This window comes from Nymphalis io, chromosome 18 (assembly GCF_905147045.1).
Source record: "Nymphalis io chromosome 18, ilAglIoxx1.1, whole genome shotgun sequence".
NCBI classification, from domain to species: Eukaryota; Metazoa; Arthropoda; class Insecta; order Lepidoptera; family Nymphalidae; genus Nymphalis; species Nymphalis io.
The window spans coordinates 3,114,675-3,130,929 of NC_065905.1; the positions used below are offsets into that span (position 1 = coordinate 3,114,675).

Genomic DNA, 16,255 nt, shown 5'->3' on the forward strand with positions numbered 1-16,255 from the left:
GCAGAATTTCAGTGAAATTAGACACATGCAGGTTTCCTCACGATGTTTTCCTTCACCGTCAAGCACGAGATGAATTATAATCACAAATTAAACACACGAAAATTCGGTGGTGCTTGCCCGGGTTTGAACCCACGATCATCGGTTAAGATTCACGCATTCTTACCACTGGGCCATCTCGGCTTAACCATAAGTGCTGCACAATAATATAGTAGATAGAATACTAACTCCCTTGGCGAGCGCAGGCTGAGGGGGGTGATGAAGTAGAAGTAGAGCAGCGCGGTCGGCAGGCGGAACTTGAAGTCGGGCTTGTACCACAGCTCCATGTGACGGTTCTTGCGCAGCAGGTTGGGCTGATCTAACCTGGAATACATATATTTTTACATTATTTATTTATTTAGGACAACCAATATTAGATAGACAGTTAAATAGAGGTTGAAATTTTTTTCGATAAATGTTCCACTAATATATAATCATGAAATATCACAAATAAGTAATAATTAAATACGGTTAATTATTAAATATTACAAGTGCACACAAATACATTATCATCATTAAAATAATTAAAAATATTGTGAAATTATTATTCAATTTACACTGGGATGGACACTCACTCATGGAATCATACAGAGCTGATATTATAACCCCTTTTTCGTGTTAAGTTTTGCCACCTTCCTAAGTCCAGACTGCTACTAAGAATTTCATGACAACAAAACCCAATAACTTTTATTGGCAGAACATAGCATTTGAATATCGAACTTGAGGTTGAGATCCTGGGCTCGAGACATGCAACTTTATAAGTAACTAAGCCACAATAAATTCTTGTAAAAAAGGCTAATCTATCAGGCCCAAGCAGTTGATCTTTCTAGCCATCTCTCTTGACGCGATAATAATTAAATTAACTACATCTATTTGAAATGGTTTTTTATTTAGACATAAAATGGTTAAAGGTAAATGGTCAACAACGCCCATATACATTGGTATTGAAAGAAATGTTAACAATTGCTTACATCAATGCGCCACCAACCTTGGGAACTAAATGTTATGTCCCTTGTGCCTGTAATTACACTGGCTCACTCACCCTTCAAACCAGAACACGATAATACCAAGTACTGTTGTTTTGCGGTAGAATATCTAATGAGTGGGTGGTACCTACCCAGACGAACTTGAACATAGCCCTACCACCACTAAATTGTAAATTATGTATGTAAATTCGATATACCTAAAGTTATTAACGGTAGCCATCAAGTCCCCTTGCGTCAATACTTTCGTGTCCCTCTCGCTCGAAGACACTTTCTTGTGTATATCTTTAACGGAACTGTTCTTGAGGTCTACCCCCAGTTTCTCAGCTACCTCGAGGTACGGTGGCGCGGGGGGGATGAGGTCGAAGTTTGTGGTGATGTATATATTCTTATCCGGTAAGTGGAAATCATTGTAGGGTTCAACGTTCAACCATTTTTCTAGCCATTCTTTTGGTTTTTCTAAAAAAAAAAAACAATTATAAATATTAGTATTTTATCAAAATAAAATTTTAAAAACAATCTTAAAGATTTGAATTATCATTTTAAAAGTTTAAATTAAATATGAAACTATCACTGGTTCGGAATATAAATTCTATCGAGAAGAAGCGTCAAGAAATCCAAAAGTCACTCTTTTGCATCATATTTGACTCTATATACATCCACAACTACAAATATACATGTAATAATCAGATATAATTCTATTTATCTACTCCATATGAAAATCGACGCATACTAACTCCAAGCTGTTATCATTGCAAGACATATATATGTATATATATATGTCTTGCAATGATAACAGCTACATATATATATATATATATATGTATATATATGTCTTGCAATGATTATTTTTTTATTAATATTTATTTGTAGCCTATTCCAACCACAAGAGAAGTAAAGTCTAATAAGCAACTTTAACTGAATCGACACGATATTTTCATTGGTCGACATTGTCGATCTTGGATTATCTATGATAATCATTATAAATTCCGGAAGTTGTTATGGGAACTATAGAAATAAAATTGAAATATACAATAGACATAAATATATATAACCGGCTCGTTGGCGTGGTTGGTGGATGCTTGCCTTTCACGCCGAAGGTTCTGGGTTCGATTCCCACCAAGGAAAGATATTTGTGTGCACGAACGTGTCTGTTTGTCCTGAGTCTGAGTGTAATTATCTATATAAGTATGTATTTACAAAAGAAAAATATTATATGTAGTATATCAGTTGTCTGGTTTCCATAGTACAAGCTCTGTACAAGTTTAATTTGGGAAAATAAGAAATAAAATGTCCCAGGATATTATTATTATTATAAAATTGAAGTAGAATATATAAGTTAAGTTTAATAGTGTTATTTTATAAATACGTATATATTAATCAAGGACCGTTTGTCGTTCATAATATAGGAGAGCTATTAGTGAATCGCATGGAATATGTAAATATAAGTTTTGTTTATATCTAGTCCTACGATTGGTATAGAAGTATTTAATATTATTTAAGAATTACCAATTTTCTTATATTCGGTGCCGAACCATTCCTCCTTAGCGTCGTATTGAATGGGCGTGGAGTGCTTGTTGGAGAGGATCATGATGTTGACCATATCCGCACTCATACAGTCCAACAACTCCGTGATTCTCTGCCAACAAGCGTTATGAAATTAAAGTACATTTTAAATTTATTAGAAACAATACGCCGCTTCAACTATATTACGCTTAGAGAATGCGCCTTCGTACTTGTGATACGCTACAAACATAAACAGTTTAATTACAGGCATAAGGGACATAACATCTTAGTTATCAAGGTTGGTGGCGCATTGGTGATGTAAGCGATGGTTAACATTTCTTACAATGCCAATGTCTATGAGCGTTGGTGACCACTTACCATCAGGTGGCCCATATGCTCGCCCGCCTTCCTATTCTACAAAAAAAAAAGTCGATGTAACAGCGTTGTATGGATAGAAAAAATAACTCATTTTTTTTTTTTTTTAAAGTTGGCATAATAATATAGTTTTTAATGATGTTATTTATTAGTAGGACAAATAAACGATTGTAATGGATACATTTGAATCGTAGTGTCTTCGCCAACTCGGGTACACCGTTCTTTCGATCAAAGACATGTCAGGAACGCATTCTCTTTTTGTTCCCTCAACTTTACCTTGGGGTCGAACTTGTAGTACAACTTATCCCCGGATATGTAGTGCTCGGGCGGGAAGAAATGCATGTTCTCCGCCAACGCCTCCACGTAGTCGGCTGGCTGAGATTCCGCCTCGAAACGAAAACTGGTCTCCTCTATCGTCTGCAATTGATAAATTAAAAGATCTTACAAATTAAACAAATCTAAACCATATTTATAAATAAAAAACTTAAAACCTAATTTTTTTATATTAATTATATAATGTATGTGTTCAGAAAAAGCATTTTATAACCTTTTTAACCACAAGAGTTAAGTTAAACAATGTTAACATCGAATTGACGCGATACCATTGGTCAAGATCTTGAATAATTAATTTTGAATTTCGAATTCATTATGGATTCGGTTAAATCTAAACCATATTTATAAATAAAAAACTTAATACCTAATTTTTTCATATTAATTATATAATGTATGTGTTCAGAAAAAGCATTTTATAACCTTTTTAACCACAAGAGTTAAGTTAAACAATGTTAACATCGAATTGACGCGATACCATTGGTCAAGATCTTGAATAATTAATTTTGAATTTCGAATTCATTATGGATTCGGTTAAATCTAAACCATATTTATAAATAAAAAACTTAATACCTAATTTTTTCATATTAATTATATAATGTATGTGTTCAGAAAAAGCATTTTATAACCTTTTTAACCACAAGAGTTAAGTTAAACAATGTTAACATCGAATTGACGCGATACCATTGGTCAAGATCTTGAATAATGAATTTTGAATTTCGAATTCATTATGGATTCGAAATCCAAAAAATTGGCGTTTTGAATGTTGGCGAAGTTATCGGAACTTCGTCGGAGCGTCGCGGTAGCATGCGCAAGCGATCCCGTGGCGCTTTTCGTTAAGACGGAAAGTTATCGAAACTTGGGAAGGAAAATGAAAGTGAAGTGTTTACCACTTCAGTGATACTCTTTTCATTGGCCCGACCAATTTAGAACAATTTCTAACACTAGCAAGTTAGTATTGAAAGGTAGATGGGCCAATGGATGGGAGAATATCCCACGACTGCCAATTTAAATCTTTGCACCACAACGAGTTATCACGTTCTACGTCATTTGTGTTTATGGGTTCAGTGATGAAGGAACACCTAGTGAGGAAACCTGCACGTGACAGATGGACTTCTGGCACTTCGACATTCAAGTCTCCTCAAGAGGACTTTGCCCAGCAGTGGGACATGGACTACGTTTACTTACTCATAATTTACTTACTTTTAATTCCTTATATATACGTTCTGATGGTCCGATTTTCTTTAACATATTGATATAAGAAAATATCGCTTCTAGAACCTGAAAGCAAAGACATAATAGGAATGATTAATTTTAATAATAGCGTGATTTATGTATATGAGTCTGTATGTTTTAATAATCTTTATTGTATTATATGTTAATCACACATACACACATTACGTGTAAGGGGGGGGGGGGGTGTTTAAGTGTTATATAATCTATGCCCTTTTCTGTAGCTGACAACGTGTAAGCAAAATTACATAATGATCGGTTGACCAGTTAACACGTGTAAGCGTTTTTGTAAGCGATTTCAGCGTATGAAAGTGTCAAAATTACTTATAATTCTGCATTAATAAATTTCGGTTAGTGTTGAATTATAAAGTGTTCAAATAAAAACAAAATAGCCAGCAATAGTAATATTGTTTGTCAATTATCAATTTATTAATTTTTTTTCTGTACTAGTCTCCTAGAATATATTTTTCGGTGAATTTAATTTCAAAAACCAAGTGAACTCCTTTATGTTTTTTTTTTTTTTATAGAATAGGAAGGCGGACGAGCATATGGGCCACCTGATGGTAAGTGGTCACCAACGCTCTTAGACATTAGCATTGTAAGAAATGTCAACCATCGCTTACATATCCAATGCGCCACCAACCTTGGGAACTAAGATTTTATGTCCCTTGTGCCTGTAATTACACTGGCTCACTCACCCTTCAAACCGGAACACAACAATATCAAGTATTGCTGTTTTGCGGTAGAGTATCTGATGAGTGGGTGGTACCTACCCAGACGGGCTTGCACAAAGCCCTACCACCAGTAAGTATGTACTAACTCCTACATTTAGGATATACGTAAACAAGACAGCATCTACCGTGTTATGTAGTATATAAGGCCATACCTCGTCAACGTGTTCCAATCCATCTTTAGTGAGCACAACCTGTATCGAGAAGAGACTGTACATAGATGTATAGTCGATACCGCTTTCAGAATTACCCGTGTATATACCAAGCGCCCAAATTCTGTGAACGAAATAATATTCAGCTATACAATAACGTTCAACTTTTTTCTCTCTTTATTTTTGTTTTATTATTGCAACAAGAGATCTTGTTTTTGTGGAGAACTAATACTGTATTTACTATTATTTTTATAATTATAATAATAATCGGGGACATTCCTCACACACGGCCATCTAATCCCAAGCTAAGCTTGTACAGAGCTTGTACTGTGGAAACTGATATACTGTATACTATTTTTTTTTTTTGTAAATACATACTTATATAGATAATTACACCCAGACTCGGGACAAACAGACATGTTCATGCACACAAATATCTGTCCTGGGTGGGAATCGAACCCACAACCATCGGCGTGAAAGGCAAGCATCCACCAACCACGCCAACCGGCACGACACAAATTTTACATTTTATTTACCGCCAAACAGCAATACTTTACATTTTTGTGTTCCCTATTGTGTAAGCCAGTGTAACTACAGGCACAAGGGCATTTACTATGTAAGGGATAGTTAATATTTCTTACAGTGACAATGTCTATGGACGGTGATGACAACTTACCATCAAGTGGCCAATTTGCCACAACCTGTTTTTATTTTTAAAAAAATTAAAAAATATATATACTGATTAGATCTGATTGAACTAGAAAAAGCCGAGATGGCCCAGTGCTAAGAACGCGTGAATCTTAACCGATGATCGTGGGTTCAAACCCGGGCAAGCACCACTGAATTTTCATGTGCTTAATTTGTGATTATAATTCATCTCGTGCTTTACGTTGAAGGAAAACATCGTGAGGAAACCTGCATGTGTCTAATTTCACTGAAATTCTGCCACATGTGTATACCACCAACACGCATTGGAGCAGCGTGGTGGAATAAGCTCGAAACCTTCTCCTAAAAAAAAAAAAAAAAAAAAGAGGAGAGGAGGCCTTTAGCCCAGCAGTGGGACATTCACAGGCTGTTACGGAGCTAGAAATTATTTAATAATCATCTTACCTGTTCTTTAGGTACGAAAGTAAGCTGCCCTCGCCCTCATGGCCCAGTAAGTAAGATATGTACTGATGTGGTTTCGACTCGTACTCGGAGATTAACGAACGCATGCACCACGTCAAATGTACCTGCAAAGTAAAACGAACTCTAAAGCAAAGTGCTTAAAGTTTAAATAAAAACTAAATATACACAATCCAAGTATTTACAAAAACCATTTTTTGCAAAAGTCGAGCTACAAATAAGAACTGTCAAGAAACTCAGTAGTTACTTTTTACTAATTAAATTAAATCATATTTTAGTTATATGAACGTATTTTTTTTTTTTACAATTAATAGGCCAGCGTTTGACCGTTGACTTGCCTGATGTTAAGCATCGACACGGTCTAAGATGTAGCACGCTTGCCTATAAGAGACCTGTTTACTCTGGCTTTTAAGACACCAACATTGTACCTATCGGGAAATACGTATAAACATTGTTTAGCTATTATCAAGTCGCATTTGTTTTATGTAAATCTAAATTTTGTTTATCTCTACTCCTGTTACCAATGGTATAATCTTAACAATCTTGACCGAATGTATCAATTCCTTGAGCAGGATTGTATTTAAAAAAAAAGAAAAGCGCGTCATCGCCCGGCACAGAAGAATATTACAATTTACGTTGTCAAGGGCTATTTGTCGTTAAAGTTGGTTTTTGTTTAATTTAAACTAATTAATATTATTGTTATTTGTTTATTTTTAATTATAAAGTATCCTTTTTAAAATTTATTTTCACTTCTGGTCTGTAAGAATAGAATAATGTACAAAAATATTACGTTTATGAGTTCTGAGCTAACTCGCCATAGACGGTGCTGCAGCGACGACGACGGTGGTGCTGCCTATTTCTATACCGCTTAACGAATCGATATTAAATTGATAGATATTTTAAACAATTTAACCGGATGTAACAATACCTTGTGGCATGAAATGTAAAAAAAAAAGAAAGCGCACGATCGCCCGTCACAGAGGCTGAATATTACTTTTTGGCGCGAAGTTTCGATGCTTCGGACATGCAATTACGGCGTTATATATAAGATTTTATATATAATATTTGTAGTTTTACTTGGTCTTTGTTCTTAGTTATTATTTATATAAAATAATTAATGTTATTGTTATTTGAATCCTCAAATAGGTAGAGGAGGCCTTAGCCCAGCAGTGGGACATTTACAGGCTGTTACTTTATTATCCTAATAAGGTTTTTGATATTAAAATTTAATTACCTCAGTCGTATCGCTGACGGGTTTTATGTAGTACAGACTTTTGAATTCCGGAGTGACCATGTCTGGTTTGAAGGCGAACTCGGTGAAGTCATCGGGCGGCAATTTGTTTGTAGGAATCTGTCCGAATGTATTCACGACGTATTGTTCCAAAGCTGATAGTTCCATACGAGCCTGAAAGGAATTTAAACATTTTTAACTTTACATAGTACATATTAAGGTATTAATTAAGTATTTTCGCGTATATCAATTGTATTATTTAGTGTGGATACAATGCAATGATATTTAAAATGATAAAAGTAGCGAATCAATAAAAAATTTTACTAAAGTCAGTATAAGTTAAAGCATTTAAAAAGGAATATAGAAAATAACACACAGGAATCACTTATGTATAAAAAATCTGAAAAAAAAAATTGAAACGTCAATTGATTCCTCGTAAACAGTATTAATAGATAGTTATCAAAAATAAATGAATGTAAATTTTTTAGCCGTTTCTATTAAAAGTGACATTTACACTTTTTCAATTTGGAATAGTATTTTTAGTGATATTACAAGATAATAATATTAATGTCCTCCAGACCGATTTCGGCAACGGCGACCAATCTCAAGAGAGATTAGTCAACTACGCAGGAGATATTATAGAGCACAAGTATGTGCGCAAACACAAGTGCACTCTCTACTCCCTAACTCTCATACTCCGATGGGACGGCAATCCGACACGATCGGAAAGAGTTCAGGCGCAGGACCAACGCTTTTACGTGCTTTCCGAGGCACAGGAGTGAACACTCTCAACTTCCAGACTCCGGGCTGCTACTGAGAATTTTCTGACAGAAAAACCCAATAACATTTTATCGGCCCGACCTGAGAATCGAACCCAGGACCTCTGGGTCTGTGGCCTCACATCGAGCCACTAGACCAACGCGGAAGTTATTATTATCACAAGATATTCGGGAAAGAAAAACGTGGAGTATGCAAGAATGTACCAAGGAGGATTCCCTCCAAAGTCGATCTCCTTTCTATTCCCCGCGCCACGTGTCCCGCCGGCGCTCACCTGCACGGCGACGGTCATGCGGTGCGCGCTGTAGTGGCGCGCGCGGAAGGCGTGCGCGGCGGCGTGCAGGCGCTCGTCGCCCGCCACGCGCCCGCGCAGGCTGCGCTCGTCGCCCCACGTGAACGTGCGCGCCGGGTGGCCGGCCGGGAACGTGCTGGACAGCAGCTGGTCCTTGCGGTTCGAGTCCGACGGCGCCGCGATCGCGAATTCTGTTTGCGGCACCCGTCCGATATTATCGTTACAATTCGCTTGCCCCAATCCCCGACTAGGTTAGCTCCTCTAGATTGGCGATAAAAAGTTCGAAAGATGAAAAACAAGTAGATCGCAGAGGCCTGACTGGCGGCAGTTCACAGTGACGACTTGCTACCCTCGACTTCTACTCGGGATAAGATGGGAAATTTATAAAACTTGCAATGAGATAATAATACGCGATAAATAACGAGAATGTATACAATGCCAAATTAAAACAGACTGATAAATGACCTTTTTATAAAATGATAGATATAGAAAGATTACGTTAAAAATATTTTTTTAATAAAATTTATTGATTGCAAATTTATAGGAGTAAAATTAGACTGATCCAATTCCGCGAATACCTTATATTATATATATAATGATACAGCAATCTCTTGATTACATTTTTAAGTATCTTATATATATACCTGACTGTATGGCCTCTCGTTCCCGCTGCATGGCCTCCTTCTTCATCAGTGGACTGACGAAGAACTGACTGAAAATGTCCATTGCTTGAGGCAGGTGCTTCTCTTGAATCTCGAAGTAGAACGTTGTAATTTCGCAGTCAGTTGACGCATTGTCCGAGCCGCCTTTTTTCTAATTTCAAATTGATTATAATTCGTTTTTACGTTTAACATGATGGAAATTGATACATTTTTATTTAATAATTTTTATTAAATTAGTTTCCAATCTCACCTTAATGAAAGAATCAAACTCGTTCTCTTTGGGATACTTCTCGCTGCCCATAAAGACCATGTGTTCAACGAAATGAGCGAGACCTTGAATTTCGGGAGGGTCGCTGTAACTGCCCACTCCTACAGAAAGCGCACATGCCGCCTGGAAAATGAAACGACTTTACCTTTATATAGACCTAAGACGTTACTGATTATGGAATTGGTATTTTTTTTAAACAGGCATACGAGCAAATGGGCTTTCTGATGGTAAGCGGTCACTCTCTGATAGACACTGGCAGCGATACAAAAAATATTAACCATTCCATACATAGCCAATGCGCCACCAACCTTGGGAACCAAGATGTTACACCTTTTTTCGTCGTGAACGCAAAAATACTAACGAAAAGTTGCTGTTTGGCGGTATAATATATGATGAGTGTGTGGACTTGGACTGTATTTTATATTATAACTACATTTAAAGCATAAATAAATAAATACAATCTACAGATACAAAATCATTTAAAAAAAAAAAAACATTCCTGAATATTACAACTAATACCATTTCAACGCAAGGAAATAATGCATTAATAACATCAGCGGTAGACCGCATCGTAATTTAAATCCAACAAACGCCTTGAAGGTTATAATTACCGAGTAATGTTTTTACAAACTTGATTGAAAATGACTAAAATTTTTCACACATTTCTGGTGACAATAAAATATATCTACATTAAGTATACAAAATTTTATACAAGCATTTATTTTCTTATTAAATGTTTTTTTTTTATAGATTGCCCGGAGGTGAGCATGCGTAAATTGACTTTACCAATGATCGCAAGTTCTAACCCAGACGAGCCCTAATGAAAATTCATGTGCTTAATTTGTGTTTATAATTCACCTCGCGAGAAAACATGTGTAAAGTTTCACTTAAATTCTGCCATATGTTCCTAAAATCGGCATTGGAACAGAATAGTGAAATAAGCTTCCAAACTTCTCCTCAAAAGGGAAGGAGACCTTAGCCCAGCAGTAAGACATTCAAAGGCTATGGCTATTACTTTACATTTTTTTAACATATGGATATTCCATACATACGTTTATATTTTGTTTAAGGTATATTTATTTGTCTCCATGCACACGTTTCGTTCTTGATAGTTACTTATATGTCTTCAACCTTATCTTAAGAATTAGAATTTATCTCAATTATATTTAAATAAGCAACATTATTTACTACCTACTTTATAATCTATATATACCTACTTTATTAACTTACACAAATTATTTTTTATTACTAATATAATTATAATAAACAACAACGACATTTATATAATAATTCAAAAAATGAATCCAAAAGCATATTCGTACTACATTACATAAACCATAAACAATTCTATTTTTTTTATTGTTTATTGAACAAATGAACGAAAGAACGAATGATATGTTAATATGGTACTCTATATTAATAAGCCGGTAGTAAAAGTTGGCTAATCGGTGTTAACACCTCATACCGTGTCAAGTGAAAGTTGTCTGAACAATATCTTGCATCGCTTTCTAGATATATGTTCAAACTTGTTCTTCATCATTCTAAATATATTGCGTCTGTGCCGACAATCCTGTCAAAGTGTTAGCACGGTGTTATAGGAATATTAAACATTCACTTAACACGAATAAAATCAATTATATTCGTTATTTCATTTGTTATTAGAAATGCTTTTGATTGATATCAATTACTGGATACTCCGTGCGGTTTCAGATGCGTTAAATTTACTGAACCGTAAAAGACGTATAATAGCTCAATAAACGGTCATCTAACGCAATATTTTTTTAAACGGCCTCTTTTCTAAACTCTTCATTATTATTATTATCTCTAAAGTTAAATGTCTGTCTTGATTGTGTTAGAAATTGAATTAAACTAGCATCGGAACGAACCAGCGACTATTTACTTTATAAAGAAAGAAAGAAAAGTAATGTTTATATCATATAAGACACATAATTTAGTTGTTGGTAGATCCGGGAAGGTACCACCCACTCATCATATATTCTACCGCCAAACAACAATAGTTAGTATTGTTGTGTTCCAGTTGGAAGGTTGACAGAACCAGTAGTTACAGGCATAAGTGACATAACATCTTAGTTCCCAAGGTTGGCAGCGAATCAACGTTATAAGGGGATGATTAATATTTCATACGGTTCATATCCATCATCATATCATCCAGTGTCTATGGGCGGTAGTAACCACTAATCATTAAGTGACCCATTTACCAGACTGTACCAATTTTCAATAACAAATAAATACATCACAGACAGTAAATACGTTCAAACAAATTTAAGAGCTAAGTTTCCAATGTACTCTTTGCTAATTATCGATAACACATTCGTACCATGCACCATTGTCAAGTACGAACAGATTAATTTATTTAAATTTAGTTTAGGAAGTACTCTAAGCCTATATTTAGATGCAACGGAATGGATTTAATAGATAAACGTGATAAATATTATTATTATCAATACTTAGGCGTATTACTTACTTCTACTAAAAACATTACACTCCTGTTTTGAGCAGTCGTGTACGAATATTAATTTGCAATATATATTGGTAACCCTATTATCGACTTTGCTTAGAAAACATAGAGACGATAAAATTAACAATCAAAACAATTTAAGAAACAAACTGTTGTTTTATAATAAAATAAACACGAATAAATATGTAGTTGAACCAAACAATGTAATAGTAACAGTAACAGCCTGTTAATGTCCCACTGCCGGGCTAAGGCCTCCTCTCCCTTTTGAGGAGAAGGTTTGGAGCTTATTCCACTACGCTGCTCCAATGCGGGTTGGTAGATTACAAATGTGGCAGAATTTCAATGAAATTAGACACATGCGGGTTTCCTCACGATGTTTTCCTTCACCGTTAAGCACGAGATAAATTATAAACACAAATTAAGCACTTGAAAATTCAGTGGTGCTTTCCCGGGTTTGAACCTACGATCATCGGTTAAGTTTCACGCGTTCTTACCACTAGGCCATCTCGGCTTTTTACAACAATGTAACGTTGCACAATAATACGTGTTTGATTTACAAAATCGATAATAAAAAACGCAAACATCATCAACATTGTCTCGGTCTATTTCAATTGTAGGTAACAAACGAATCACGTAATAATATTTTACTTATAAAACACTGTGAGTGCATATTTCCACAAAAAATATTATAATATAGTTTTCATTTGTTTCTAATCGATTTTCCTTTTACAAAATATAAACATATTTTTTTCAAGTAGCCTCTTTCATTGTACAGGATTATACATAACCCGACTTCGTATATAATGACATACAAATTTTCATATTGCATACTTCAAAATACAAACGCTTTCATTGAAAAAGCACTGATTGATGATGCGTTTGTTTGGGTTTGAACCCGCGATCATCGGTTAAGATTCACGCGTTCTAACCACTTTATCATCTCAGTCATATTTAAATTTAAACTTGCAATCTTCAGTTCAAATTCACGCTTTTTAACTACTGGACCATCACTAGTAAAAGGACTAAAATGTATATTTAAAAACAACATTATTTTACTGTATTTAGTTAATTAGAAATTTTTAACGTTAAGTCTACAGCCATAACAATGAATTTGACCGTGAACTGAGACAATGCTATTTATGTATAAAAAGAGCTATTTAAATCATGGTCATTCTTGCAACACATTTAAATATACATAGTAACAAAATTTCAATTAAATGTTCCTAACTGCCTACTTATAATATTGCTGATTTTTAATACTAATAGACTTTATATTTTATTTTACTTAGAATTTGAAACCTATAATAACATATGTTTTATTTAATAAAAACTGGTTAATTCTGTCGTTTGATTTCTCTTTGATATTGATGTCTCTGTGACCGTGGAAAAACCATTATTGTATGTTTTTTTTTCGAGTATGACTTTCGTCGTGGTACTAATTTAGCACAGACGGCATGGATAATTTAAAACAAAATTATTTTTTGATTCCCACGTAAGTTTCATCTGAGACAATTTTTGAGAAAATCGTGGACATAAAAACATATAGACGATTCGAATGGAGAACCTCTTTTTTTAAGTCGGTTAAAACGTCAAACATTTTCGCATATTTAATTTTAAACCTGCAATCTTCGGTTCAAATTCACGCTTTTTAACTACTGGACTATCACTAGGGCAAGGCCAAAAATATACATTTAACTGAGACAGTATTATTACTGTTTCAAATAAAAACAGACTATTTCATGAAATAGAATGTAGTGGATTATATTTATTATAGTGCGTTAGTGTAGTAAACTTTTTTTATTTTTTTACTTTGTATATACATACTTATAGATAATTACACCCATACTCAAGACAAACAGACATATTCATGCACACAAATGTCTGTCCTGGGTGGGAATCGAACCCACAACCTTCAGCATGAAAGGCAAGTATCAACCAACTACGCCAACCGGCCCGTTCATATTGACTATCAAAATAATACAGATTACATTATAATACCCTAATGCAGTCATAATTAAACTTTTATAATGTATCTGTATTGCCACTTAAATTTAATTAAACCAATTTTTTACACACAATTAACCTCACTATATGTAGTTGAATAATAGAAGATAGTACATAATCAAATTTTAGAATAAACTTTTACATACTTTTAAACTTTGCAAGCCTATGTAATTGAGATTAGAATACAATAATTTTGTATAATTGATCTGACTATAATGTCCGGAGGTGGCTAATGGGACTCTTCAATGGCTACTAGATTGACTTTGTTCAGTTTGTTTTGATGAGTTCTATACATTATACTGACAAAAGATAATGTTTAGGTTTTTAACCTTAACCCTAACAGCCCGTGAATGCCCCACTACTGGGTTAAAGGCCTCCTCTCCTCTTTTTGAGAAGGTTTGGAGCTTATTCCTCCACACTGCTCCAATGCAGCTTGGTAGAATACACATGTGGCAGAATTTCAGTGAAATTAGACACATACAGGTTTCCTCACAATGTTTTCCTTCACCATAAAGCACGAGATGAATTATAATCACAAATTAAGCACATGAAAATTTAGTGGTGCTTGCCCGGTTTGAACCCACGATCATCGGTAAAGATTCACGCGTTCTTACCACTGGGCCATCTCGGCTCTTTAAATAATCTATAAATAATTTAAAAAATCTAAAAATAATTTCAATTATAGTTTAGGTTTTTAAACTATAATTGAAATTATTTTACCTATCAAAAAAATTAAATACATACCCTACACATTGTTCTTAGATTTTTATTAAGATTAACCCATTTTATTAAAAACATATAAATAATTATAAATATAATGAAATATACTAACTAGTTTTTCCTCATCAAACTCTGCTCGCTTTTTGCTGCCATGTTGATCACTGGCTGCTGACTGAGCTGATTTGCTACCATCACTATCTTGTCCTGAACTGTCATCAGAACCACTTGTCTCCTCCTCACTTGAAGTGTTTTCATCGGCAACAAATTGCCGACTTGGATCTGATATGAGCAATGCTGTAAGGCCATTCTCCAGCCTAATTGTTCTGAAATATACATTTTTTGTTACATCTTAACTATATGAACATGTCAAAGTATCAAGTTTTATGCAGGTTTCCTAATTTGATAAAAGGAATGAATCAAAATTTACTTTATTCAAATAAGTATACTAAATATATTAATATATGACATGAAACTCAGTTTATTATCTTTTTCACAAATTAAATAAATAATCAACTATATACAATTAAATTTAGTCTATTTGAAAATCGGTAAGTAGTAAGTTTTTTCATATGATTTAAATGACTTAATAAACTCAGTTAATCTATCAATGAAATAGATTGTGATACTATGGTAGCATTATTATTTATTCAATTAAAAATATTTCTCTGGCCAAGTGTGAGTGTGAGAGAACTTTTAACTGTACAAAGTATGTAGACCAAAATGGAGAAAATTAAAACAAAAACATCTCAATGAAGTATAAGCTGATTATAGAAATGCAAAATTAAATACTAGTTATATAAATTGCCTTTTATTTAGATCAATTTTTTTATACATTACACATATATAATATACTAGTTTCGTATTTCTAGTGCGTGTAAAGTTTAGCTCCCCAAAAAAATATACACAAAGTTACTTAAATTCAAATAAAATTTAAGAAAAAGCACAAAATTTTATTTTGTAAACAAATTAGATAAGTTTTAAATATTCATGCGTTTTTATTAAGGGTCATTAAGTAAAGAAAAAAATCGAACTTACTTGTAAAGTTTCTTATCAGACACAGACTTGATGGGTTCAGGAAGAACCTGCACTTTCTCTTTCCTACTGGACATAGTAACCGAGTGTTTAGGTCGGTTGTTTGTGGCTTTTACTTCAGGTTTAAATTTTGGAGCTCTGTGAAAACTACTTCTCTTAGACATTTTGGTCAGTGTGTGTTTTGTATGTAAAGAACCAGAAGTTATTTGAAATTGAATGAATGTGAACCAAAATTTTGACATTTATTGGTTCGTTTGACAATTCATTTGACAGCCCGTTACTTCAATCGTTTGCTTCTTTATTCTCTATGCTAACATAA

General features: G+C 34.2%; 1 protein-coding gene across 2 annotated transcripts in view; it reads right to left on the minus strand.

The window, feature by feature from the left end:
* The window catches only part of LOC126775516 (nardilysin-like), a 22,378-nt gene extending 6,192 nt beyond the window's left edge, over nt 1-16,186 (minus strand). Inside the window, exons 1-13 of one of the 2 annotated variants that reach the window (XM_050497511.1) lie at nt 15,940-16,186; nt 15,017-15,227; nt 9,684-9,824; nt 9,416-9,584; nt 8,754-8,962; nt 7,706-7,876; nt 6,457-6,578; nt 5,350-5,470; nt 4,434-4,511; nt 3,177-3,317; nt 2,529-2,658; nt 1,220-1,478; nt 226-360 (exon numbers count right to left, since the gene is read on the minus strand). In XM_050497511.1, the coding sequence (XP_050353468.1) occupies nt 226-360; nt 1,220-1,478; nt 2,529-2,658; nt 3,177-3,317; nt 4,434-4,511; nt 5,350-5,470; nt 6,457-6,578; nt 7,706-7,876; nt 8,754-8,962; nt 9,416-9,584; nt 9,684-9,824; nt 15,017-15,227; nt 15,940-16,178 (2,126 nt within the window). In that variant the 5' untranslated portion in view covers nt 16,179-16,186. Of the gene's footprint in view, nt 1-225; nt 361-1,219; nt 1,479-2,528; nt 2,659-3,176; nt 3,318-4,433; nt 4,512-5,349; nt 5,471-6,456; nt 6,579-7,705; nt 7,877-8,753; nt 8,963-9,415; nt 9,585-9,683; nt 9,825-10,009; nt 10,029-15,016; nt 15,228-15,939 lie in introns of those variants that run through there. The other variant, XM_050497512.1, reaches the window with a different exon arrangement.
* Nucleotides 16,187-16,255: the final 69 nt, after the last annotated feature.